The sequence below is a fragment of the Platichthys flesus genome, chromosome 10 (assembly GCF_949316205.1).
Source record: "Platichthys flesus chromosome 10, fPlaFle2.1, whole genome shotgun sequence".
Classification (NCBI taxonomy): domain Eukaryota; kingdom Metazoa; phylum Chordata; class Actinopteri; order Pleuronectiformes; family Pleuronectidae; genus Platichthys; species Platichthys flesus.
In genome coordinates this window covers 8284596-8311789 of record NC_084954.1, presented here as the reverse complement: position 1 = coordinate 8311789, position 27194 = coordinate 8284596, and the positions used below count along the sequence as shown (strand labels likewise).

Genomic DNA, 27194 nt, shown 5'->3' with positions numbered 1-27194 from the left:
AGTGTATAGTTATTTGCATTCGTTGAGTGAAAATGTAGACTTGTGGCGTCTGTAAGCTTTCCATTATTGCACTAGAAAAATCCATCAACACACAAAGCCATTTATTTCTCAACTGTTTATTTAGTCAAAACTCAAAAGATGAGCGGTCTGTCGATGTTTGTGAGTTCCAGAGCAGACGACAGCCAGTGTGCAAAGTTTAAAGAGCTTGGGAAGGACTGGGAGACTTCCTCGGTTAGAACTGGTTGTTATGCTAACGACCGGTTAACGCGGTCACAGATCTCTTAATACTGCGTTTCCTTCGAATAACAACTCATACATCTTGGGCTACCAGCAAATTAAAAGTTAAAAAACACAAAAATGATCAGCAGGAAAAAAGACACGATAAAAGCTGTCATGTGAAAAATCAGTCTGTATCACTTCCGTGTCAGGCCTCCGAGAATCTAACATCCGCCCTGCTACGATCTATAACCATGTGGTCGTTCTGCAGGCGGAGCTCCTCCTCCGCCCTGAAAGATACGATGGCAACTAACCAGGAATCGATCACAAAGTACATTTACAAAATATCACTCATTCACAGTCAATGTCTAACATTCTCATGCTCAGATATGTTGCGGATCAAAGATGTATAATTGCAGAGCACCGATCATTATATACGCCTTGAGTCCATTACACCAAAGTATTTCCTCCAGTGTTTCCACATGCCATGAACCCTCCATGAAACAAAATCAAAAGCCTCAAACACACACCTTGACTCTCGGCTTTCAGCTCACATACAGTAGGTTTTGCACCGATTCTGCTACAGAAAGTTAACCTTAATGAATTATAAGTTAAATAAATAAGAAATTGTTAATAAAAAGTCACTTTTGTTACAGTTTTAGTAGCTCTGGGAGTGTCCCGATGGCCCGTTGGAGCCCTGTTGTTCTGTGCTCTAGTAGAAGCATTAAGACAAATGACTCCATCATGAGCACATAGTTCTCAAAAATCCAAATGTCAGTCCTATTTACAGACTTAGATCCACTGTCTGCCCCAGCAACCTCCACGCCGGCGTCGATTTTCTACGTTACTCATGCTGAAATAACTGGGATATGTCGTACATTACTGTTATTGTTACTGTGTAAGTGGAGGCAGGGGTGAGCAGCAAATGATGCAAAGTATGTCGACGGCCAGAGGGTGGATGCACGCGCACGGGGGGGGGGGGGGGGGGGGGGGGGTCGACAAACTGATAAGAAAGAAAGGAAAAGATGGACAGAGAGCAGGGACGATGGGAGGTATTTGTAGAGAGCGTGCAGAGAGAGAGAGAGAGAGAGAGAGTAAAAAACAAATGAGGGCACTAAAGAAAAAGGGAGAGCAGGGCTGCCGGAGGGGGGGGGGGGGGGGAGAAGAAGGGTTCAGTATTCATCCTGGTCCAGGTGAGCTTGTTCCTCCAGCTCCTCGTCTTCTGGAGGCGCAAAGCCGTCCTGAGACAAAGAAAAGACAGTGTTCAGCTTCTCTGCGTCAGGGAAGACATGATTTCACCTCGGTCTTTTAGTTTGTTTGTTGGTTAGTTGAATTGTTTCTGAATTCATAGAATTACGGAAAACTACAGAACAGATGTCTACAGAAATAGGTGCAAGGATGGAACATGGGCTAAGTAAGAACCTGTTAAATGTATTATTACATTACATTACATGTCATATAGCTGACGCTTTTGTCCAAAGCAACTTACATTTTTAGTACACTCAACATTTATGAGGGGCCATTTAGGGGTTCAGTATCTTGCCAAGGACACTTCGGCATGCAGATGGGGACGAGCGGGGTTTAAACCGGCAGCCTTCGTGTTGGAGAACGCCCGCTCTACCACCTAGGCCACACCGCCCCCAATTATTGAAAGATTGTGAGAATTTGCTGATATTTTCACAGATTTCCAAGGGAATATTTCATGGATCTTGATGTCACGGATTTTTAAGGTAACTGTTGTTTATCAGTTTGTGCTTCCTGTAGTTCGTTTCCAATTAAACATAAAAATTTCTGATCACTGAGGACATTCAAACAGATAAATCCTCTCATCGACTTTTTCTTTTATCGGTCTTTCTGAAACCATTCAGCATTTTACTTAGGTTTAATTCCTGTATGCAAAGACAAATAATTTACAGTAGTCTCCGTTGTTCCTCTGTTTACTTTTCATCTATCGTTCCAACTTCTTAGCTGGATAATAAGAGTAATATATCACATTCACCTTCTTCTGCTGAGCAGGGATGTTTAACCCACATTTTTCCTGGACTAATGCTGTTTTTAAGTTATTCATTTTATCCCATGTCAAGTTGAGTTTTATTTAAGTTACTCTTGGAACGGAACCGGGATGTTGCGGTTTCACTTTAGCCTCTCTGCAGTAATTAACACTGAGCCATAGATTGGTTGTTTCAGGCGTACCTCTGTCGCGTAGAGAATGTGGATTATCCTGCTGAGGACGGGGTTGGTGTCGCTCTCGTTCTCCTGGCAGATCAGCTCGATGTCCCGTAGTTTGCTGAAGTAGAAGTCTCTCTCCTTCTCTAGTCCGTCCACAGTCAACTTCATCTCCATCACCTGAGGCAGACACAGAAGCATGTGTTTACGCTTGGAGTAAAAGAAAAAGTGTGTGTTCATCACATGATGCACACGTAATAAGCAGTTTACCAGTGGCTGACAGAGAACGGAGGGAGCAAAAAAAAAAAATTCATCCTCGGTACGTCATCAAGTCCTGTGGCTAAAAAAGATCCCAATCTCTCAGCTTATTAAATCAACATTATATCTGGGCTCAGTATTGGTTTATGTACAAAACCCTGATATAAGTATCAGGACTACTACTCTCAGACCGTAGCTCCTCCATTCAACTCTACCTGTTGATTAAGCTCCATCATCTCCGCATCACTGCCTCCATTTCTAGACAAAGACGGGTTCTTCCTCAGGGCTGGAGTGTTGTGTTGGACCCGCTGTGGTGTTGGCATGATCTTGGGAACCGTTGGAGACGTCCTCTGTGGTCCTGGATTTGGTCAGAGATGGTGAGAGACGTTAATCGTTTGAATGAAAACCGAGTCGCTGCATTTTGTGGCTTCGTAGCAGCTGTGGCGATGGATGTAGCGCATTGTAGAGAGCTGATGTGATCAGCTTGAAGCATAATGTTGTGCCTTTGATATGATGTTTTGGTGATTAATATAAAAGACACAAATTGATATTGCCAGATTTTAAAGAAGCTAATTGTAGAATTTACGTTAAGAGAAGGTTGAAAATGAAGTTTGAAAACTGCCAAGCCTCTATAAGTGCTTCAGCAGAGGAGTTTCACATCAAAGACAAAACATGGCAACTTGCAATACTACCATTTTTATATGCAATACTACCATTTTTATAATAAATGCCCATTTGCAACCACACAGCACGCCAGTGGCAAAGTCACTCGGCAGGCGTATGAGAAGCTACAAATCAAATTATAATCTTGCACCATGATTTCCAAGCAGAAAGCTCTCATGGAGACAGAACAAGGCTGTTCAGGCTGACATTACTCTTGTTAGTAAAATGACACACACTTAGTTTTGTATCTGTCCAGCTTTCAGGCAGATGAAGCTGCACCTGTGTCAGGCGGGACACAGGAAAGCAATGCTGCATTTGACATTTCTTTAGGTCCTCTGGTATAACGGGTCCCTGACGAATTACAAGTGGGAGAGCAAGTTCACACTGAAGTTGCGTGAGCGGAGTGTGATACCCCGCCGCACACTGAGGTGATTTACTACAATCCCACCAGAGTCACAGTGTCATGTTGCCTGTGAATGCTGGGCACTGAGATGGACCTAAAGAGGGCAGCAGTCATTCTGCTTGCTTGCAGGGAGCGCCTTCGGGCCATCCAAAGCTCAGCCAGGCCGTGCAGCAACGGCAAAACTGTCGGGTTTACCTGGGTGTCTCTTTGGTTTGTGGATAAAGTGATCACCTGGGTTGGGGGAAGGGGCCATGTCCTGACCCTGTCTGCATAGTAAAGGGTCGTACTCCTTCCCGTCGTAGTTGGCATCGAAGAACTTCTTGAACCACTGCACGAATTCAAAGTTGTCCTGGAACTTCCCTTTTACGAGCTTTTCCACGGGAATGATCTGGAGAAGGGAAGCGGGAAAGGCTTGAGTAGCTCTGTGTGATTCCACATGCATCTTCAGCATCATGTGTAAGAGATAATGCAATCAAAAGTATACAGTCAAATGCATAATAATATGGTAATGAGAGGATTCTGACCTTGTCGACACCCATCCGTTTGAAAGCTGCTTGAAGACATTTGAAGTTGTGTATAAACTCATGCTCCAGCTTGGCTTGAAATTTGACCTTCTTCAGGAGGATGCAGCCTGGAAACAACATGTCCATGAACTGGCAATAGGCGGCTCCTGGAAAACACAAAGACGTGGTGGTTAGTGTCGTCGTCCTGTTGGGGACAAAGGTCGGGGACTACCGACTCTCAGCTTTACCTGAACAGAGCTGTTCGATCTTGGTGTAGACGAGATGCAAAGAGTCGTTGACCCATGCCAGCATGTCATGTCGGCTGAGGTTGTCAATGGACACCGACGTGGAGTACACATTCACTGCCATCCCCTACCTGAGACAAACAGAGAGAAGTAAAGGGGTGATCAGTTCGCTGGATCTAAAAAACAACGGTTAGACATTTTCAGTGGATTTAGGTCGAACTTTAGATCCACAAGAATATATCCCCCAAAAAATCATAACAATATCATAATTTCAGTTATTAACCTGTAAATGGAAGTAAACAAATTGCTGTTATCATCTGATCAAGACTTGACAGTGACGTTCTCCGTCCCCATATCTTTACCCATCCTATCAGACATCTGGGACTTTGCACTTGACTTATAAAGGGTTAAAACTAATGATGATTACCTCAATCAATCCTTGTTTGTCCAATGATTGTTAAAAAGCCTTTTTATAATTTAAGTTGACGTCTCCAAAAACTTAGGATCAAACATGCAAAAAGCCAAATCTTAATTGGTGTCACATAAGGCAAGCTGGAACTTTGACATTATCTATAAATTAAGTAACTTTCAGAATATTTCTATTGTTGTTTAAACTGTAGACTTCATTCACTTGAGGGATTTCTAATTTGCAGTCTACACCATCAGCATCCAACGTTATAATCTATATGATCTGTTTAAACGTTCAATATGTTGAAGATGACATTTTTCCTAAATGCAACTACAGCTCTATGTGGAGGGGAGTTGGCCACTTTCTGCAGGTTTCTACCATTTCTTCCCTTCTGTCCTGTAAGGGTGAGACAGAACCCCCCCCCCCCCCCTGTCCTTTCAGATCAGATATCCCAGACTGGCTCTGAAACCACTGCAGCTGATGGGGCCTGTAAACCCCACCAAGCAATATTGGACCTGTGTGTCACTTGGATTTCCGACTGTAAACACCATGTGGTTTAAGTTTTAATCTACAGATGTGTTGTAAGCACAATCTCCCCCCCCCCCCCCCCCCCACCACCACCACCACCACCAGATTAAACAGAAAAACCCCTGAGCAGCTTTCCACATGTGACAGCCCAATGCAAGCCTCCCTTATATTTCCATTGGGATTGTGACACCAGTAAAGATGAGGGACTTTAAATGGTCTCCGAGGTCGCACCATGTGGCTGCAGCTGAGAGGTATGACACCGGCTACACCTCACCTGCACCCTGCGTTGTGCACGATTCCAGCCGAAAACACTGCGTGAACGCACGATCGGCGGCATGCACATTACAACATGCACATTCCCCCACGGGGCTGCAGCCTGCACCCATGGCAGCCACAATAAAGACGAGGCAGGTTCCGGCCACATTAGCTGAAGCGAGCGATCCCTCATAAAGAAGGATTTATTATTATTATAGCATCGAGGGTAGGGCGGGGGGAGTCAATCTATTCTCCCATGGTTACAAAATAAAAAAAATCCACTGGGCCTTTGCTCCCATAATGACTGCAGTAAAAAAAAAAAAAAAAGTCTGGGACAGATGGGCGGGGGTCTGACATATCGAGCCCGAGCAGGGAACAATAAATGAGGCCGTTCGGGAAAAGCCGCAGCGCTGGTCCTGCAGCGGCCCCCTCTGCAGGCCTCCCCCGGATACATCTCCGGAGAGTCGGCTGAGATCTGCTCAGCGCCTGGGAACCAACCACGCATCCCTGGCTGAAACAAAGAGCAGCAGCAGGACGCAGCGCAGGTCGCGGCCACCCTCCTCCTCCTCACACACACACACACACGCGCAAACCCACGCACACACACACGCGCGCCTCCATACTCACTGTATTTCACGGGTGCTGTTATCGCGCTGGCAGGTTTCCTTCTGTCAGTGGCCGCTGCCGTCGTCGGTGTCGGACCCTGCGCTGCGCTGCTCGCCTGGTAACGGGCCGCCCCTGTCTGCAACGCTCCGGCCCCGCACCGCGCATGCGCCCGACTCCATGCTGCTAAAGGTTCATTATAAATAGGACTTTGGCCTGTTCCAGCTCAGAGACACATGATGTGTGTGTCTGCTCGGATTTAAGGCCGTGCCACTGACGAGTGGGGTTTAGAGGCTCATGCTACACGCACAAAACAAGAGTTATATGGTTTGTTTTTTAATATCTGAAATAGAGAAATAGAAAATAGAGACACTAAAGCCTGTTGTCATTGTTTTGTAGTGACACGGCACTTGGTGCATGAGCACGTTCATTGACACAATATTTGCAGAGATAGCAAATGATTATAACACAGTCCACAGAAGTTATTGCCCACTTCACCTTAGTTCATAAGATAAGAGGTGTGAAGTGGGCAGCTTTCGCTTTGTGTGATGATTCAGAGTTTGCTGCTGGATGAGAACTGAGATCCTTCTACTGAGGCACAAGCTCAATTCATCAGAATCAGCAACTATGCGTACTCATTAATAGACTCACAGTTATAGGAGCGAGGATTTCAAGAACTGAACAAATATCATTAAATCTATCAAACTTTCTTCATACAGCACCCTTCAAACCAATCCAATCCTTTATTAATTATAAATTAGTTGAAACAGACTAGTGCTGACCAAAGCAATCAAAAGTAGAAAGGAAGGAAAGTTAAGATTCTGAAATATAAATATAATCATTCTGAAATATATATAATCACCACAGGTGATGCTTAAAACAAAACATAAAGTTGCTGGTTATTTTTTCTGCTGATTAATAAGTCAATTCCAGTAACAATGTATAAATGTTTGATAAAAACTCAAGGCTTTCAAATTCTATAACGCAGATGTATTATACTAAATGTCCTCAAAGTATCAAAAGTATAAGCACTTTCTCTGCAGTTCTATGTAGATGCATTGATCGCGTTTGCTGGTTGTAGTTGGTTAACGTGGAGGCTAAATTATATTAAACCTGTAGTTTGTGGATGAGGTAGAACTTTAAATTACAGTACTGCAGTTGAAAAAGTACAATATTTTCCTCCCAATCTACTGAGGTAGACGAGTAAAGCAGCATAAATTGGAGGTACTCAAATAAAGCTCAAAAGGCAGAACCTGAAATCAGATACGGGACTCAGCTGAGGATTTCCTTGTGGTTTATTTGCACTCAAATCATGTGATAAAGAGCTGCAAGAAAAACTAAAGAGATAAACAGACTTCAATGTGACAACACATTGTTCAGCACCGGTGTATGTTTGGGAGGGAGGGGAACACAACACAACAACATTTTCTGGAGCTTCTAAAAATTAAAAAAGTGAAATCGAAAAACAAGCGTTGTGCTACTTTAACTGTATCATGATCATCTCAACATAACTGGGTCTAAACATTGAGCTAAATCTCGTGTGCATCCCGCTAACTCGGCAGTTTTGACAAAAATAACAACAAAATCAGACACTAACACAAATATTCACATGAAAAAAATCTGTAACTAAGGACAAGCAATGAAAACACAGTGGTTGAGAACCAGTTACGATCCTGAAGAAACAGCAGCTTGAATCCTAAAGAGGATCCCTTCAGCGTCTCTGTTGGTCAGGAGAACGTTTGAAAAGGAAAACAAATGACAGTGGTCAACAGGTCAGAGGTCATGAGCTGTAGCGGCAGGTTGCAGAGGTGTGTTTGAGGGCGTCAGTTTTCTCAGGTGAGAGAAAGGCAGTTAGGTGAGGCTCTTTGGTCGCTGTGGAAAACGAATAAGACCACAAGAGGATTCTGTGACATTGGTGCTTACGACAGAAACTCTAACTATGCTACTGTGCACGGTGCACACAGCGTAGGTTCATTCACATTCAGTAGGGGGTGGAACATAAATCTGTAAACAGGAGCTGAAACGCTAATCCAACCACGATAAATTACCGTACCTCAGTGTTTTTAAAGGAAATCATTCTAACACAGGAGCATCACAGGGATAAAGCTCAAATAATACAGTATAAAAAAATAAATTAACAAACACATGTAAAAGGTTAACTTGCATTACGTTGTTTTTCATTATTCTGTCAATTGCATCATTTGTTTGTTTTTAAGTGCTGACATATTCATGTCGGGCCAACACCCTGTAATAAACCATTACATTTCATTCACCATGACGCGCAGTTAAAAAAACATTTGTGACATTCGTGACATTAAATCATGTAAAAAGGCATCTAAATAGTACATGATAAAGGTGCAAAATCCTATTTTAAGGTGAGGTAACACAGTCGCATCATAAAAACTATGACTCACCTTCCTAAAACTAGGAGTTAGTTACAGTATCCCCCTCTAACCACATCCATTAATTCATTGGTATCTTTTTTGTTATTTTCCCCTTATTTTTTGGAGGTTACATTTGACAAAAATTTGATAGATGTAATCGCTTAACACAGGTTTTCCTTGTTATGGCAATGTCATACAGGTTAATATTTTACAGTCCTAAATAACATGTGAAAACATGACTCCATCACCCCACAAATATACTAAGCTTCCAGAAGGACAAACAAAGTCGTCTTGCTCGGCCAAATGTTTCCCTCAGGTGTCGTGCTTCTGCTTCATGTGACGTCCTCCTGATTGGTTACCAGATCCCGCTGGACCTCCCTCCAGGAGGAGCCAGGATCCGGGCCGAGGACCTCTTTGGAATGGCGTCATCGATCTGGGCACCTGAAACATCGGGGTTTGGGTTTAGCAGCGAAACACAAGGAACTACAGTTTCACAAAGTAGTATTTAAGAGCAGCTCAATCATATATCTTGGTGGTGTTATACAGCTTATAACCAGTCCAAAGCAGTTTCTAGTCAGACTTAAGGATTGCAACATGCTTCAACAGATCAAAACAATTCTTTTCATTCCACTTACAAAGCTGCTCAAAACATGTTAAATGTAAATGTATGATTTCCGGTGCCATAAAATCTGACATTCCAGTGCCTGAAGAACAGAGAAATCGATGGAATCTAAGGCTCCAAGATAAAGTAAACTAAAAAAACTTGATTCCTCATCGATCTGAACGTATACTGGGTAGAGGGACGTGGTGGTTCTAGGGTTGAAGGCATCAACTATAGACCTCAACATCCCTGATTTGGCCCCAGACTGTTGTTGCACATCATTCCTCATCTCTACCCTCTGGTTCAGTCTGGTTTCAACAATCAAATGTCTACAATTAAGAGATTAAATTAACCGCACAGTACTAATCCATCTCTGTTTATGTACAATAATGTGAACTATAACTGGAAGAGAGGAGGACGTAAACTAAATTCCTTGGTTTGGCAAAACAAATCTGTAATATCTTTTATTATGACAGATTTTCAGTATAAAAGATGCGTTTAAATTGTTTTAAAAAGGTTTCCCAACATTTCATATGAACCCCTCAACTACTGGGTCGACCTCAGACCAACAATATGCGCTGTAACTGCCCAAGTTACTTTAACTACAGCTCCCTCATCAGGCCAATCTATAGATTTTTTTAAAGGCCAGAACAGAAGCGGCAAACCGGGTTGTACCACCTACCAGAGTTTTCATAGTTTTTATAAAAGGGCAGCAGTCTGAAAAAGTACTTTGCCTTGTTAATCTGACATTTCTGATCCTTATGTAAGACACTCCTCATGTCGGTCCTCACCAGAGAGGCTGAAGCTGGACTCCTGGAGGTCCCTCAAGCCCCCGTGCCGGGTGCAGGGGCGCGTCGGGGTGTCCAGATCTGACGCCCCAAAGTCCTTCTTTCCTGAGTTGACCAACGAGACTACGTCCCCTGTGTACGGCTCCCGCTCCACAGCTTTCACCGCCTGGCACTGTTACGTGACATCACACAAATTATAGTTAAAGTAGTAATAGAAGCTGCAGACATAGTAGAAACAAAAGCAATAAAAGTATCATTGGTGTTAGTTATAGTGCAAGTACTAGTGTAGATAAAGAATATGCAGCACCAGTGGAGTTGGTAGCAACAGTATTTCTGTTGATATAGTGATTAGTTAATAGATATTTGATTGATCGTGAGGGAAATAAAGGAATTTAAGAATGACAATTCTAATCAATAACCTCCAAACCAAATCAGTGTAAAGTCTAGTGTTTCTAGTCTAGTTTGGGGTCAGCCCACAAATAATACAAGTTCATGTTAAACTCTTCACATTACACTGAATCTAATTTAGTATTAAGACTGCATGGAAAATATATAAGATTATTCAATAATACCAAATGAGCAGTTGTCTCGAAATTAATGTTTTATAGTTATAATGTTTGAAAAATGGCTTCTGTGTAACACGGGATGAACGCTGTGTTTGTCTCATTAATGATTAAAGAAATTCACTTCTGTCTGATACCTTTTCCCTCTGCACCATCTTCTTGTAAAGATAATCCGGGAAGGTTCTCAGGGGGCAAAACTTTCCGGAGCCTTCCGCACATGTGAAAATGCCATTTTCATAAACCAGTCGCCCACGGCTGATGGTGACCAGTGGAACACCGTGACAACGAAGGCCCTCATACAGGTTCACATCTCCTCCCTGGACCTGGTTGGCCACAGAAATGGTCCTGCAGGCAAACATGAAAGAGAGAGTCATGACCCAGTTTAGCTCAAACAAAAAGCTCACCAGCCTCTGAGACATGAGATGAGAGCTGGAGGGAGACAGACTGGTCGATGATGGGAGGGATCTGGTTTCATACTTTGATCCCTCGGGGTCCCAGACCACCACATCAGCATCTGCTCCAGCGATGATCCGGCCTTTCCTGGGGTAGAGGTTGTAGATCTTGGCTGCGTTTGAGCTTGTGACTGCTACAAAGCGATTCTCGTCCATCTTACCTCCGATCTATGAATTATAACAAACACAATAATTCAAATCTGCAAACTGAGAGATAAATCTAACTGATGCACTGAAAGCAGGAGGCTTTCGTGCCTCTCCTGCCTTGGTTTTAATTTTTTTTTCAAATTCGATAACCTCAAAAACCGAAACAGATGTCCTGTTCTTGGAACAAAAGAGCTACACATACCACTCCTTTCTCCCAGATGACGCTCATGCGGTCCTGTATGCCTGGGAGCCCGTGGGGGATCTTTGTGAAATCGTCCTTACCCATGGCTCTCTGTTGGATGGTGAACGGACGGTGATCGGACCCCACAACATTCAGAGTGTCACTGCAGGCAGAGAGGTCAGGCTTAGATTTAGAAGCAGTTGGTAGACAGGAATTTGTGACATTTTGTAGACTTACTTTCCCAGCAGGCTCATTAGGAAATTGGGGGTGCAGGGGTCCAGGCGGAGAGGAGGCACGGTAACATGGGCAGCGGCGTGGGCCCAGTCCTGATGATAGTACTGCATACCGTTCAGCACAGTGTGGGCCGTGGTTGTCTCCCCATGGACCACCTTACCTACAAAGATTGTGATATTTTCACACTAAATTCTTTGGGAAACATGCCAGTGATAAATTAAATGTTGTGTAATTTAATTTAGGCAATGATTTTTCTAAATTGAGTAGAATGTAGATGTAGTTAAACCTTTTCTATTGTTCTTTTTCCCGCTTTAAGATGGTATCACCAGGTGTATAGGAAAATAGGCCTCACCTTGCATCTTGGCTGTAGCCACCACATCTCCTGCAGACATGCTGGACACATTCACAAGGTAGATCGGGCAGTGGGCCTACGGAAAAAACACACAAACAAAACCTATGAAATGGATTTAAGCTAAATGCCTCCGTCAGCATGCTAATACGCTAACTATGTTAACCTGCTGATGTTTTGCAGGAGTCATGTTTACATGATTCAAAAGCACAAATATGAACCTTGTGGTGGCGCTAGAGAAAAGTCAGACTTTATCAATGTCAAAAGAAGACAACCTCTGGAGACCATGAATTTCTTCACAGAATTCTGAGACATTTAATCTATTAGATCTTTTTGTTGTGCTGGTGCACTTGTAGTAGATCCATTAGATTTTGAAATGTTTCAGAGGGAATGGTACGAGTGGTGTTAGAGGCTCAGGGGAATCATCACAGTCAGCATTATTCATCCTCTGGGGACTTTTATATTTGATAATAACAATCCAGGTCCAAGTCTTCCTATACGTTACAATATGTATACTAACGACCTCTCACTCACCCTGTTGGCGATGGTGATCGCCCTGTGGGTCGCCTCGGCCTCCAGCTGTAGAGAAACATTATTATTTTTATTAAAACAAGAGTCTGGCTGTAATGGAAGTGATTTATTTTGACAGACAGTGTTTAGAAGGACCTGATTAAACCTGACTATCGTACCTCTTCAGGTCGGCTAATTTCAATCCCCTCAGGGCCACTGATGCCCAGGTCCAGTGCTTCCTTTGCACCCTGATAAGAGGAAAGAGAACACCATACATTTATCACATATAAAAGCATATCATTTAAAATAAGTCAATATTCTATCATCAATCCAAAAATGTGAATGAAATGGGACTGAGAAGATTCTCCCTCACCTCTGCCACCAGCTCCCCGTTCTCAGCATGGACTCTTGCTATGGCCCCGATGTCCTTGCAGTGCTGCAGGGCCTGGAAGAGCTCGCCGTCTCTCAGCATGAACAGGTCCTTATAGGCCATGAACATCTGAAAGGAGTTCACGCCCTTCTCTCTCACCAGCTTCTCCATCTCAGCTTGTACCTGACGGAGGATAGATATGAGCACCGCTTGATGTATTGAATGAATGAACACAGAAACCTGGAAGAAAACCTTTTGTGTCCATGCTGGTCGTTTCATCCTAAAAGGGGTTACATTATTTCATTTGTGTTTGTCTGACCATTAGCAGCTTTATGCAAATATCTACTCAATAAAATTTTTTAAAACATAGTGTAAGGAAAAACCCTTTCACATTTAGGGGTTGTTCTCCCTACACACACACATAAGCAGAACACATCCTGGTAAGACGTCACTAACAGAGGTACTACAGTAACCAACTATCTAACCAATCCTGTGGGATTCTGGGAAGCACAGAGCCACCGTACCTTGGGACCCCACCAAGTCACTCCCACGTGCAGAGCGTAGTCACAGCAGGTTTTCGGGTCAGCCATGCTGCGGCAATTCTCGTAGGCTTCAAGCAAGGACTCATTCTTCTCCGGCAGAACGTGACCAATCACCATTGTCGTACCGCCGGCAAGAGCCGCCTGGGAAAAGGAAAACCCAGAATAGCCCTCAGTTGAATAGCACTCATGTAGACTGTCAGTTTTACCTTCATATGCATAAGTAATTGAGCTGTTTTGCTTCCGTCAAGTGAGGATATAGCTAATGATTTTACCCATTGTAATGTAATACTGTAATTATCTGAGGTTAAATGAGAGGCAGACATTTAAATTAAGAATAACAGGAGACGTTACTCAAGCGGACGATATTGATCTTTAAAGTCCATAAAAACTGAAGAGACCATAATCTACTGATCCACTAAACATGTACAGGAAGTAAACAACCTATTGCCATCAATGCTCGTCTATATGGTTATTTGCAGATGACTGTTGAGGGAATTTGAATCCTCACACAGTCAAGAAAACACAGGCCTGACCGCCTCTCACACTATAAATTGCAAATTTCCCCATTGTGGGACTATATCTTATCTTATCTTATCTTATAATCTAATTTAAAGCAGTAACAGCAATTGTTATGTTGTATCCTCTAAAAACACACAGGCTACAGTAACCAAGCACGTAAAGAGAGGGTGTGTTTTGAGTATGAGTGCATGCTTCACGGAGCGTCTGTCAGCTGAGCCTAGGCAGCGGAGTAGTGTGTAGTGGGTAGTGTGCAGACGGGAGGGGGGGGGGGGGGGGGGGGCTGTCTGACAACCATTGTCTCCAAGCACAATGGTGAGAGTGAAAAGGCTTTTTTGCGGCAGCCTTTGCAGCAGCTCGCCGGTATCCATGGAAACAGATACTCATCTGCATTAGGAGATGCAGATGGAGTCATTCTGGAGCACGGGGGGGGGGGGGGGGCAGACGGAGAACAGTGGAGAATAGTGTCTGTCACCACGCTCCACCGCTCCGTCCACCCACTGAAACATCTGAATTCCAGCGCACGGCGTCATCTCCCAGCTCCCATCATCTCCAAGTGCTACGGAGTGATGAGTCATCACGGTGCTCGGAAGGCAGAGTGGGGTCTCCCAGTCTCACCAGCAGCCATGATGACCGGACGCTCTGGCAGCTGTTCGTCTCCACCGCTGAGCGCGATACCAACGAAATGCCAAATCACCTCTGTGTGATGTCGGTGAAAGACAAACTATTCACCCTGGAGAAGCTTTCAGGAGGAAAGTTCAGTCCAGTTTGACCTCAGTTAATCATTTACCTTATTGTAGTTCTGTTCTCGGTTTTCACCTGCTGGTCCTTTGTGCTGCGTCCTGATTTCCTGTTTTATGTGTGATGTCCACCATTTATTACCAACATTTAATGCTTTAATTGTGATATTGTTTTTGAGAGCCTGACCGATTTATTGGTTTAAAAATCAGTCAATATGAGCCTTTAAGACATCTCAGCATTTATGTTTAAAGATATAAAAACATCATTACAATATAATTATAATAGCTGATATTTTGTAATTTCTTACTCCCAAAATTTCTCCAAATGATTTTGGTTACATTCTAAAATCCTGTTTCTAACGTTGACATCTTATGCTCTTAATTTAAGTTGTTCTGACTAAAATTACCAACATATTTGATCTGAAAAAACGAATTGGTAAATAAGGTGGTCACAAGTCAAAAACAAGGAGCATCAGTGGAAAGTTTTGTTGGTCAGTAGGACACATTTGTGATCTTTTGCAGTATCAGAATGGAAGGGATATATAGGAAAGACAAAATTATAGATAAGGATTCGTAAAAACATGGGTCTTATTCCGCTCTCACTCTGTTCTACATTTAGCGCATGTTAATGTCTTTGCATTTCCTGCCGGACTTTACCTTGGTGCCGCTGTAGTAGTCGTCTGCCGTGGTGGCATTCATGAAGTATTCATCCAGGTGGACGCTGGTGTCGATGCCACCGGGGAGGACCAGTTTTCCAGTGGCGTCTATCACTTTGGCCCCACCAGGGATCATCATCTCCTTCCCCACCTGCTGGATGATGCCGTTCTCGATGTAGACGTCGGCCTCCTGGGTGCAGTCGTCGTTCACCACCTTGCCGCCCTTTATCAGGATCCGCACCATCGCTGAGCTGGAAGACATGGCTATGGCTCTGTGAGGCGGAGAGAAAAAACAGATTCCACAATAGGGATTTAACATTTTTACATGACAACAGTGGAGATCTGACTGTAAAACCAGTACACCGCATACAACCCCTAACCCTAACCACTACCCTAACCTTTTAAACTGTTTGGTCCTGGAAAGAACTGGAGGGCATTTCCACAAGAACTTACAGAAAATGAACATTTCACTGTACCTCATTTTGAGACAGTGTGGTAAGAGACAGTGGAAGAGAGCGAAGGGGTCAGTGGTGCTGCTCTGAGACCAGTCCGTCAGCCTGTGACTGGCATCAGCTACGAGACTGGGAGAGCAACAGCCGTGTCAGTCACAGCCTGAGACCTGACGTCCTAGTGGACCGCGATGTGGTGGTAAACAGAGAGAAGCTGACAAACACGGCTCCAAAAGGCCATTATTCTGAAAGGACTGAGGGAGCATTAAGCTACTTACAATTCACTCACTATGAAGCTGCATAGAGAGAGAATCACAATGGCTGAAAAATAAGAATCAAGTGAGCTGAGGTGGATTCTCTTACACAACATACAAAGCTAAATAGCTCAACTCTAACCCATTGGGTCAGAAAGAGAAATCTAAAGGTTCACCAAAGGATCACTGTTTTTTTTTTAAATGTTAATTTTATTGTATTTATCGTTGTTTTATCTTGTTTATTTTCATGACTTTTCTTCACTCTCCTGTTTTCTTGCAGATATTGGTATAGTTTTACATGCAGAGGCACATAACGATTCTAATGAAACAATACAGTTACAGGTTCAGATGAACTGCTCACTAACTTGGTAATTATGCATCAAAACTATATATAGTAGATATTGTATTGACTGATCTTAGTATTTTTACTTTCTGAACTCAAGAGCAGAAGAATTGATTCAGAAAGCTTTCCCTGGTAGTTAGATTCGCTGAGCCACTGACAACTGATGACACTGTGAATTTGGAAGGAGGTTACTTTTCCTAAATGAAGTATTTATATATAGTACTGACTACAGTATATAGACTGATGCCAGTATTTTAAAAAACGAAAATTTCACAAAAGCAGAAAATTTGAGAACAATTTGGTCGTGGTTAATTAAAAAGTCAGTTAAATCAAATCATCATCAAATTTGCTGTTTTGATTAAATAAAACAAAAATCAAAGATATTTCCTTCTAGTATTATCGGTATAAAATATTACCCTTATCACAACCGCTACATGTGTTGCTCTATATTCTACTTATTAAATACAACAACAAAAAACACACAGAATCAGTCATAATCCCCCCAAAAAAACACACTGTGTTTTCTTATAGTTCCTGTCAGTGATTAACTATTCATGAACAACAAAGAAACAAGTCTCTATCTTTCTTTACACACAACTCCTGTAATGATGGAGTGTATTCTCTAAATATGTGTGTGTGTGTGTGTGTGTGTGTGTGTGTGTGTGTGTGTCCATCCAGCGTTCTTGCGTGTGTGTGTGCGTGCAGGGTGTGTACGTCTGAGGGTGCGGCAACTTTACTGCATGGACTCCCTCACACATCCAGCAGATCTGATGGATGACACTGTCTGTGGCTCATATCACAGAGGAGATAACGACATTATACCATACGAAGCATGGGAGCAGCTACAGGCCGTAATCAAGTTATTATCGTTAATATAATAGTAATGTGGGGTCTATAGCTGAGTTACCACTGTGGAAGTTAGTCAATAATCACTATGTGAGCTTGTGTTGCCTGTTTAAACACTATAGAGATCAGTCAATATGTGCATTTTTATTACAGCACATATGCAATAATCGATTATAGATTAAGCAGCCACAAAAGGAGCTAGGGGTTGCTCTGATATTTGCCCTAAATATCTTTCTATTCTCATGATTTGTGCGTAAAAATCCAGGAAATCGCTGGTCAATCTCAAGCAATCTTTACTATTTCTATTTCAAAACCAACCAGATAAACGACTAGAGAGATGTATGTGTGATGATGAGATGATGAGATGATGACACTTGACACAAAGAAACCGGTCCCCAGCCGGCAGGAGCGGCTGCACAGCCTTCATCATTATCATCGACCTAGAAACCAAACCACCAGCCTCCTCCTCCTCCTCCCAGACCTCAGTCCCTCCTCCGGTGCACTGTGACCGGACCCGGATCGCCGGTGCACCGGCCTCACTGCTGCCGGAGGCTCCTTCAGGGTGTGTGCAGGGTCCCGGGGAGGAGGTTTGACTAGGAGACACCCAAGACCTGCTGCAGCCAGGGGAGGAGGAGGAGGAGCAGGAGGAAGAGGAGGGAGCATGGAAACAAAGTCTCCAGCAGGAGAGGATTTCCACCCAGACACACACACACACACAGACACGTACACACACTTCCAGGCAGAATGAAGCTGATGAGCATCACATACCTGCTCTATGGGGCCTGATGCTGCTGCTCCACTCGGCTCCCCCGTTACTTTCTGTGTGAGTGCAACACAATCCGTTGACTGCACTTCCCAAGGAGACACACGCACACACACACACATATAAATACACACACATACACACTCACACACCAGATGGATGCCTTCCTGGCCGGTGTGAGAAAAGCAGCCTCAGTCCCATCAAGTCAGCAAGAAGATGCGAGGGACACTTCCCCTTTATGGATTTCCAAATAAAATCCTCCATAGTGATTACCCTGTGCAACTTTTTTAGTCTTGCAAAGTACTTCATCCAAGAGGGAATCTTCATCAAATTAAAGGGTATTATAAAAGAAATGTAATCTATCAGCACAACACAAATATTTATAAAAATGATTTTATCCACAGCCAGTAAGAAAGCTTTGTACGAAAGCGGTCACAGTCTGAGCCTCCAACTAAGACTGATGTGTAATTTGCTAGATGGAGAGAAAATCACCTTCTCACTAGATCTACGAATTGACAAATTATGGCAATACTGGCAAAAATTGATGTTTGTGTCTGACCTTAGGACACGATTACTGATCTATCATAATATGAACTATTTCTATCCTTATATTGTTTATAGGATTACAGAGGTGGCCAACCACGTGCTATACCATGTTGTAATTCCTTGAAAAATAAGAAGAAACTGTGAAAAATAGATCAATCACTATCACTGATCAGTATTTTCTTTGAATGGCCTTTTTGTGGCAGTATTGACTTTGTCGTGCTTTTATTTTGTAGGTCCACCACCTGTGTTCCGGTGCCATCCCCTCTATCGACAGTTGCCTTGACGCGGCTCGCAGCATCCAGGCCGGCAGACGGCGCGAAGGACCAATCAGCTGTGGGCAGCGAAGGCTTGGTCGCCTGAGCAACCAATCAGTGTGGACTTTGGGCGTGTCCGCTGTGAGGAGGCTCCTCGACTGTGAGAGGAATGGGGGACATTAAAACAACAGGCTGCATGTTGAGACCATTCTAATGTGTTATCATTATCATCGTTTCATAAATGTCTAATTGTTAAAAGGTCTCCAGGCGCTTTGATGACAACCGATTCTCTGACCTGAAACATTTATAATGAAAGTAAAAATTAATATAATACATATGAATAATATATTCATGAGCAGCTTTAGTAGAAATTATAAGTAATGGCTTGATAAATGTTTGTAGAGTGGCAACATGTTGAGGTCAGACCAGGGAGGAGCTTCAGGGCAACACCCGTATTTAGAGCAAATGGGCAAATTAAAAAATCACCCTCTGCTGCAGGGCATGCTGGGAAATAAACTGGACATCACCTCCTCCATCAACCTCCTGATAATTAGAAAATACACTATCACATCACTTTTCCATCACTAGACATGTGAAGTATTAAGCCTCAGTCTGCAGAATTATGACTGATCATCGCATGAATATGTGGTAATTAATCATTATTTCAAGGTTTCTGTGGAATTATTCATAAACAGGACCAAGGACAGAGGTTTGGTTCCAGAAAAAATTATGATGTCGACTGGAATCATCAAAAATGTTAGGGTTAAATTTTATTTAAACACCATTTGAAGAGAATATTGTGTGTTAATACAAATCTAAATTATATATCAATGTAAGGTTTCATGTGTTTTTTATGGTTTGTTGGGGGTGGGTCAAAATTCGTAACTTAATATATAGTTATATATTAGCAATATGAATTGAATACTGCTGAACACTACCTCACTGTGAATGTAGAACATTTTAACTGAATTTCCAGGAACCTCAATGCAAATTTTCACTTTAAAACATATGAAGTAAAAAGAAGGACAGGAGATTTCTTTGCACAAAAACAATACATTTATTCAAGTGTTCTCCAGCACAAGTACATACGGAGCCTTTATCTTCTCTCTGGACACTAAACAGAAGTATGAGGGGTTCAAAGTGGAGAATGACTGCTGCTACATCTGCTGAACGAACTGGTCTTGAGGAAAAAAGTGGAGGAGCCATAAAACAGTTCTGACGGAAACAAAGTCACACAGGGCGTCAACAGTGTCACTGGATATAGAATTATTGACCTGCCTCGAACAGTAAAAATGAAATGTTGTTTCTGATTTAAAAAAACAAATAAAAACAAACAAAAAAAAGATCATCTACTAAAAACAACATTTTGAAAAACAGACATGGAGAATCTTACAGCATGGAATGTAGGATTAAGAAGCGATGCGTATTAAGCGTACATTATGCTACAGTAAAAGTTACCGCTTTTTTTTTCTCACACGATTTTTTCCCACAGATAAGCACCAACTACAGCAATCTCTAGTCTAAAACAATATAGGAGACCTTTCATTATTTGTTATCCTTATTTTTTCAAGTACAAAGTTAAAATGCCTTTGTTAATATATTTATATGAGTGAAATGATAGCCATTTTTTCCGTTACTACAAGTGAACTTGAAAACAGTCACTGTCGAGACGTGTGTTTATTTCTCTTCCCATCAAATATATTTCTCTTGATTAGATCAAATGTTTAGCACCATCGGAAACATCTAAGATCCCTGTTCTTTTTTTTTTTATTCTTACAAAAGAAACAGAAGCTAAAAACACCACCATGTAGGGCTGTGCAGTGAAGTGGAGACCGTTCGTCTTAAAGCTGTCCATAGGCCACTATTAAGATCACACAACATTAAATCTGGATTCACTTGATAAAACAAATCATTAAGAGAAAAACAAAAACAAAAGGTGACTTGGAGTCTCCCTCTATCTAATGCTCAGAGCAAGTTTTGAATCAAATTGATTTTCTAAGATTTCTTTCTCTAATTCGATGATATATATTAGCAAAGAATTATATTTGTACATCTCATACGTAAAAAAAAAAAACAGCAGCCGGAAAACTCAATGTACAAAATGTACAAACATGAGGGGGTGTTAAGTACTACGTCAGGAGGGAGGGGGGGGGGAATAACATCTGGTTAAAATATCGGAACGCATGGAGGCTCATATTGAGCCCGGTATGCTCGGACAAAAATTATCGCAATAAGGTCACTTAAGAAATGAATTACATTGAGAAATTAAATTTCAAATTTTGAATCTTAAATACGATATAGATTAAGCGATAGCATCTGTCTCTATTATCCTCTTTATTCTTTGAGTGTCTTCATCAAACACTGTGTCAGTTTTTCGTTTTGACAAACCGAAGCCTAAATCCTCCAAAGTTCAGCTCGAGAAGGTTACAATCAAGAGAATTTAGTTTGAGAATCCAAATTTGGATCAGCACTTAAATTTGTCAACATGGCGACTACGATTCATCAGGGAAGCGGCGGAGGCCAACTGTCCTTCATGGGGGACAAAATATTACACAAAGCACACGACAGAGTTCTGGAACTCCGGTCGCACATTTTTACAATCTCAACAGAAAGTAGACATTCTTTGAAACCGGGTAGAAACATATTGCATCGCTGCTTCAGAGCAAGTCAACAACATGTATGGTGGGAGAAAAAGGAAAATGGGGTTCGGGGGGGGGGGGTACACAAGTCGATCCATCTACTGTACACCGAGTCAAACAACGTGGGTTTCACATATCAAAATCCATTCTTTCACTTCTATTGGCACAGCCCTACTGTATACAAAAGCATTACACGAGGGTAGATCAGTTCACATCAGGAAACGAAACAACAAAACAATTCACAAGAACCAATAGTCTTTTAAAAATAAAAATATCAAGAAAAAAAAGAAAGTATACATATAAAAGTGCTTTATAATGTTGATAAAACAGCACAAAATTGCTATAAAAACGGTAGAAGAACTTTGTGAAGCCGCACCATGTTGTTGAGGATTTGTGCACCTGACAGTTTTTCAGTTTCGAGGCGTCGGAGGTGGAGGTGGAGGTGGAGGCGGAGGGCGACCAGGCCCGGTCGCCCCGCCGCCCCTCCAGCCGCCACGCTCGCAGACAGCTGTACAGTAATGTCATGTGTCCGGATGGAACTAGAAAAAAGTAGCTCACCACAGACTTTGATCTGAAGATTTTTCTTTTCTATGAATGACAGAAAACATCATTTCCCATGTGGCTAGCTTCACTTCCTGTTTGTGCAGATCCAGCGATTAAACGAGCACTATATATTTAAAAACGGTATAAAAGCTGTAAAACGCAGAAAAGAGGTGATTTTGCAGTCTACTCTCCGTCAGCACCATGTTTCCTCTGAAGTGAACTAAAGGGCACCGGAGGAGATTTCTTTTCCACTAAGCGTAAGAACATTTTTCTGTTCAGCACCAGGTTCGAGAGCTTCGTATTGTCTTAAGTTGCAGTGCCACATGGGTTATGATGCTTCTCATCATTTTGGAGCACCATGGTATTGTAACCACATTACAGTAGTACCTTTTATTACCTTCAGTTGTGTATAGAAACTGTAAACAAAGAGGTATATGTGATCTGGTGTTTTGGATTCTCAGAGACACCGCTCTCCTGACACTGAAGACAAATCGCCTTCCCCCCCGCGTGTCTCTGCGAGGCTCAGTAGCTGGAAGCACGGCTGCACTGCACTGGGAAAATCTCGCTGCCCCCCCCCCCCAAACCCCCCCCATCAACGGCACAGCGCGCTCACACCGCAGAAACATTTCACACGTCTCTAAACCACTTTCCCCGATGTTTCCAGTCGCGTCTCTTTTGAAACGAAAACACGTGTTAAGCACTTTTCTGTCTCAGTGAGAAGAAAGCATAGTCTCAAGTATAGCTTGCACAAACAAAATCAACAATACTTGATAACACTGCTAAAAAGGTAAAATGACATATCAAAATTAAATAGAATAAGAATTAAAAAATTCAAATACAAGAAATAATGTGAAATCTACGTCAATGTTTCGCTCTCAAGTCATACCGAGGGCAAGACTTGAGGACCAAGGCTCTTATTTCTAGTCACAATAGACAGCTGTAGTTCTAAATGGTTCCGAGTGAGTCGCCCCCGCCGCTCAAGCGCAGGCAAAGTATTCTTTGAGCGGTGCAAACAGGTGGCGGATGACCGGGACGCTCCATGACCTGCCCAGCAGCCTCTGCCTCGCCAGTCGGCTCATGTTCGACACGTCCGTGTAGTGGACCGGAAAGCCGAAGATCCTGGAGGGAGCAACCAGAGCGGCCGGGGGACACGAGACGAGCACAGAGGGGGAGCAAGACGGGCGGAGGACACAGGGAGAGGATAATGAGGTTCAGAGTTCAGAAGAAGACTCGCGTGAAGAGTTATTCAGAGGATGAATCTGCACGTACCTCTCCATCTCAGTGCACCAGAGAATGTCCTCCTTCTCGTTCATGTAGACGGGGAAGTGCTGGTCCTTGCCCTGCTTGATGGAGTTGGACCTGGTGGTGATGGTCCTCACTTTGCCAAACTGAGGAGAAACGAGTCCATGAGTATTAGTGGCTAAGTTTTTGTCTGATTTCACAAAAAATGTGGAGCTTTAACCTCTTTAATCCCAGTATTACAGATCAAAGTCTGGTTTGGGATCTTCTGCTCAGTTAAATAAGTTCTGACAGATGGATTTCCAAAGTGCTACCTCCTGCTGCCACTGGGGGCCGCAAGTGTGCAAGGGTGTGTATTCCCAGAAATCAAACTACCTGATGTCATGTATCCTGCACGTGAATATATTTCCACAGTCATCATTGGCTGTCATGTTCTACTACACATGTTGTCACAGATAAATAACAAAAAAAATCATTTTACAATTACCATACCAGTCAAACTAAAGGATTCTTTCCTAAACATGTGAAATCCAACAAATTAAACCGAAACGAAGAAAACTTTCAGTCAGGACGTCCATGATTTCTCAAGTTCTGTGTTGATCTTTCACCGAGCGATGCTTATAAACACATACCTTAGCTGTCCTGCCGTGTTCTAAACAGTCCTGGAGATCCAGCCTGTCAGAGTACATCGCGGACAAAGGCCTGAATCCAGAACAGAACAGGAATCAACACTGACTGACGAACTCAATGCACAATCTTCACTCTGCCGATTGTGGTCTAAGAATCCATGAATGATGAAAGCTTCTGTCTCCAGCACATGACTGAATGAACATACTTTGGGTGCAACACATCAGAAAACAGTTTGGATCATATCACAGTTTCTGAGTTATTGATCGGATCATTTTTTTTTGATTGGTCAATAAAAAGAAAAAAAGGATACCAGTGGAACTCTTGATTTCCGTTTTCTACTTGTGAAAAAAAAAAATTGAAGCTTTTAACTTCAATTTGTTTGTTAAAGCACTGGAACAAAACAACCTCTTGGCTTTAAACTGTCTGCTTTTTGAACAGGAAAAAAAATTCTGAGTAGACACTGTAGTTGCAGAACTATTTTATATTTAATATCTACAACTAATTTTGATGGTTGCAGCAGACGTGCAGTGGCACATAACATTTGATGACTGGTTGGAAAATCTAATGTTTTATCTGCAAGAAAGAACATAACAACAAGACATAACTTCATAGTTCATTGATAATAATAATAATAATAATAGAGAAGGAAGGTTTATGTCAAATGCTGCTGCTTCCCTCACCATTCACACACCAACCTGTTCATGCCAGGAAGGTTACCCCAGAAGTAGCGGGCACGGTGGGCAGCGGACACCTCCTTGGCGTCGATCATCACCGGGTTGCACTGAAAGAAAAGGACAAGCAGACGCCAGTCAGAGAGGAGCTGAAGCTCAGATGCTATAGTTTTCTGTTGCACAGTATCCAATCTTTTAAAAGTGGAAAATATTTTTAAAGCAACCGCTGACGCCGGATTTTCAGGACAAATCACTATATCTACATGCGTTACATCAAGATTGACAGGGTCCACCTTCCCTCCTAATAGTCAGTGTCTACCCATAATGAATTTGTGCCACAAGGGGGCGTTCATAACCGACTCTCAGTGAAGATGCTGACCTCTAAAAAGCGAGAGATGTCCCTCTTATCGCTGACGCCCATGGCAACCACGTTTTCAAAGAGCCAGAAGAAAGGCCGCTCTTCCCCCTCCTTCGGCCGAGCCTCGTGGAGCAGCCTGTAAAACTCAAAGAACAGGCGCCCGGTGCCCTCTGTGGGACATAGACGACCAGTAAGTAATGCTGGAGTATAGTAGTGATATATGAAGTATAGTTATATATATGAATTAGCAGAATAATATCTCAAAGAGAAAGGGAAGTGTTTAGACCTACCGAAAAGACCTTTCCTCGCAGGGTTGACTATAGAAAGGTCATTGCAGGGGCTTCCTCCAATTACTAGGTCGAAAGGACCCCACTCGTGTATCTGGAGACAGATACAAGTCAGAGAGATGAGGCAAATATATGTTTTGGGATTCAGTGAAACAGCAAAACACTCCTCTAACTTAAAAAGGTATTTAGTGTTCATTAAGAGAAAAGTTGCAACTAAGTGGATTCCACACTTGACTAGTCTTTGTACGAATACAGGTCCTCCAGCTCCTGGGGCTTTCGGTACTTCGAACATACAGAACTACAGAAACTCCTCTCCTGGCAAACGGTACAATGGGTTTAATAAAACACCAAAGAGGCATAAGACAGCTCTAGTTGGTGTGAAGCTACTGAAAAAGAGACCAGTGACCCTCGCCGGAAAACATTCGACTTACATGTTTGCGCGTGACGTTCCTCACATCGCCAACATACATGATGCGACCCTGATGCCGGACAATGCCCACAGTGATGGAGTCCTCACACACTTCAGAGGCTATGTAGCGATCTACTTGGATGCCAAGTTCTCTCAGCACCAGCAGTCCTGCACAGGAAGAAGAAACACACACATACAGAAACTTAAAGCTATAACCTGTGTAGTAAGAAAAGTCCACTTAGATTCATGTGAAGCTCTGATGCTGCCTCGGACTCAGAGTTAACTTTAGATTAATACTGAGAATGAGGATTAAAATCCTTAGAGAGTCACGTTCATATCATCACCACAATAATGAAAATGCTGTGTTTTTTTATGGAATGGGACCTATAGTGTAAATGTATAGAAACAACAGATTTTAGAGAAAGGGGGGGGGGGGGGGGGGGTTCTTGTCTAACCTGTTGCGATGCCGTCGAATAGCGACAGGACACGAATGGGCTGCCTCTTCTCCACCATGAGTGGGGGGTAAAGCTTCGCTGGATCCTGAAATACGATGGCGGGAGAGGAGGGGGGTGGGGGGGAGAACAACATTAGAAACGTAGGTAAAGAAAGGACAATCAGTGGGTGTTTTTAATCGCCTAAAAAGGGGCAGTACTCACAAAATCCTGGTCGTGATTATTTGCGAAGAAGAGCTGCAAGCGGCAGGGCCAGTCGGTGCGGCGCTCCAGCAGACCGAACACGCCCTTCTGACCGCACATGTAGCAGTTCCACGGGTCCTCCTTGATGGCAGCGTGGGCGGCTCCTGGTCCGACGAGGAGGTCGACGCACTCCACACAGAAACACCTGAACACAGGACAAGGAAGAGTTAATACCAGAGCCCGACCGACGATATAACAGCCAATATGAACCTTTTACAGATATACTGGGATCTGCGTTTTAAATCTCTATATGTTCATATTTATGCTTTCTTAAGGATTTATAGTTTTTACATAAAAAGTTAATGATTAAAGTGTAAAATATTTGTGGCGATGAATGACTGGACTGGTTTTTATCTTTTTAGTTAAGTTCCTGCATTGAATATCTGGCTCTTATTTCCAGTTAGTACTGCTTCTGTGTCTTGCCCCATCACTGCTGCTATGCTGCTATGACTGTTGATTTATTTTGAAAAAACATCTTCCCTTTTTTAAATTCCTGTTTTGTGCACTCTACTGTTGTTGTTGCTGTTATTCGTGTTACGTCACATTCTAAAATAAATAAAAAAGTACTCCAGTATCCAGCCCAGTTTCAGGAGATTATCAAATATCCGTGACCCGTTTTTAAGGATTTATCTCCCCAGCTGGTTTTGAATCACATAAAAACAAGTGATGTCAGAAAAGATCAGAAATAGGACAAATACATTGTTGGGTTTTGTTTCAGTGGGATTTGCTGCCATCAACACAAATCAGCAAATATCGCAGACTTTATCCTTTAATGTGAGATGAATGAGAAATAACTGATAGTTTGTTTCTGGTGGAATTCATTTCTTAATCAATCAGGTCAGAAACAGGCCACGCAGACTTACTTGCTTTATACCTGCAGGGCCAATAGTTAAAAAATTCGTTTAGAGAGAGTAATCATCCAAATGGCAGATGCCATCATCTGCACACAAAGCAAACCATTGTGGGAAAAGCATCTGACAAAGCCC

At 42.7% G+C, this 27194-nt stretch overlaps 3 protein-coding genes across 8 annotated transcripts in view; all 3 read right to left on the bottom strand.

Moving 5' to 3' along the window:
* Positions 1-106: 106 nt before the first annotated feature.
* mapre3a (microtubule-associated protein, RP/EB family, member 3a) lies at positions 107-6405 on the bottom strand. Of its 2 annotated transcripts, none has more exons than XM_062397939.1 (7): positions 6274-6405; positions 4458-4585; positions 4231-4376; positions 3902-4094; positions 2856-2998; positions 2410-2562; positions 107-1457 (listed from the first exon to the last, which is right to left on the bottom strand). In XM_062397939.1, exons 2-7 carry the CDS (start codon positions 4576-4578, stop codon positions 1389-1391), a joined length of 825 nt encoding a protein of 274 aa, XP_062253923.1. In that variant the 5' UTR covers positions 4579-4585; positions 6274-6405; the 3' UTR covers positions 107-1388. The 2 variants fall into 2 exon arrangements, with proteins under 2 accessions (XP_062253923.1, XP_062253924.1); XM_062397940.1 differs by having other exon boundaries at positions 3938-4094.
* Positions 6406-7526: 1121 nt separating this feature from the next.
* On the bottom strand, positions 7527-18086 carry dpysl5a (dihydropyrimidinase like 5a). Of its 2 annotated transcripts, none has more exons than XM_062396457.1 (13): positions 17943-18086; positions 15284-15554; positions 13353-13511; positions 12832-13011; positions 12638-12706; positions 12483-12527; positions 11952-12027; positions 11603-11759; positions 11387-11528; positions 11063-11205; positions 10723-10930; positions 10026-10194; positions 7527-9074 (listed from the first exon to the last, which is right to left on the bottom strand). In XM_062396457.1, the coding sequence occupies exons 2-13, from the start codon at positions 15542-15544 to the stop codon at positions 8989-8991; spliced, it is 1695 nt and encodes a 564-aa protein (XP_062252441.1). In that variant the 5' UTR covers positions 15545-15554; positions 17943-18086; the 3' UTR covers positions 7527-8988. The 2 variants fall into 2 exon arrangements, with proteins under 2 accessions (XP_062252441.1, XP_062252440.1); XM_062396456.1 differs by lacking the exon at positions 17943-18086 and adding an exon at positions 15759-15843.
* Positions 18087-19776: 1690 nt separating this feature from the next.
* Positions 19777-27194, bottom strand: part of LOC133961856 (DNA (cytosine-5)-methyltransferase 3A-like) — a 35981-nt gene continuing 28563 nt past the window's right edge. For 2 of the 4 annotated variants that reach the window (XM_062397217.1, XM_062397219.1), the window contains 9 exons: positions 26170-26353; positions 25969-26053; positions 25536-25681; positions 25108-25198; positions 24839-24987; positions 24469-24569; positions 23791-23860; positions 23189-23307; positions 19777-23038 (listed from right to left, as the gene is read on the bottom strand). In XM_062397217.1, coding sequence (XP_062253201.1) covers positions 22897-23038; positions 23189-23307; positions 23791-23860; positions 24469-24569; positions 24839-24987; positions 25108-25198; positions 25536-25681; positions 25969-26053; positions 26170-26353 — 1087 coding nt within the window. In that variant the 3' untranslated portion in view covers positions 19777-22896. The remainder of the gene's footprint in view (positions 23039-23188; positions 23308-23790; positions 23861-24468; positions 24570-24838; positions 24988-25107; positions 25199-25535; positions 25682-25968; positions 26054-26169; positions 26354-27194) is intronic. The other 2 variants (XM_062397218.1, XM_062397220.1) reach the window with 1 other exon arrangement.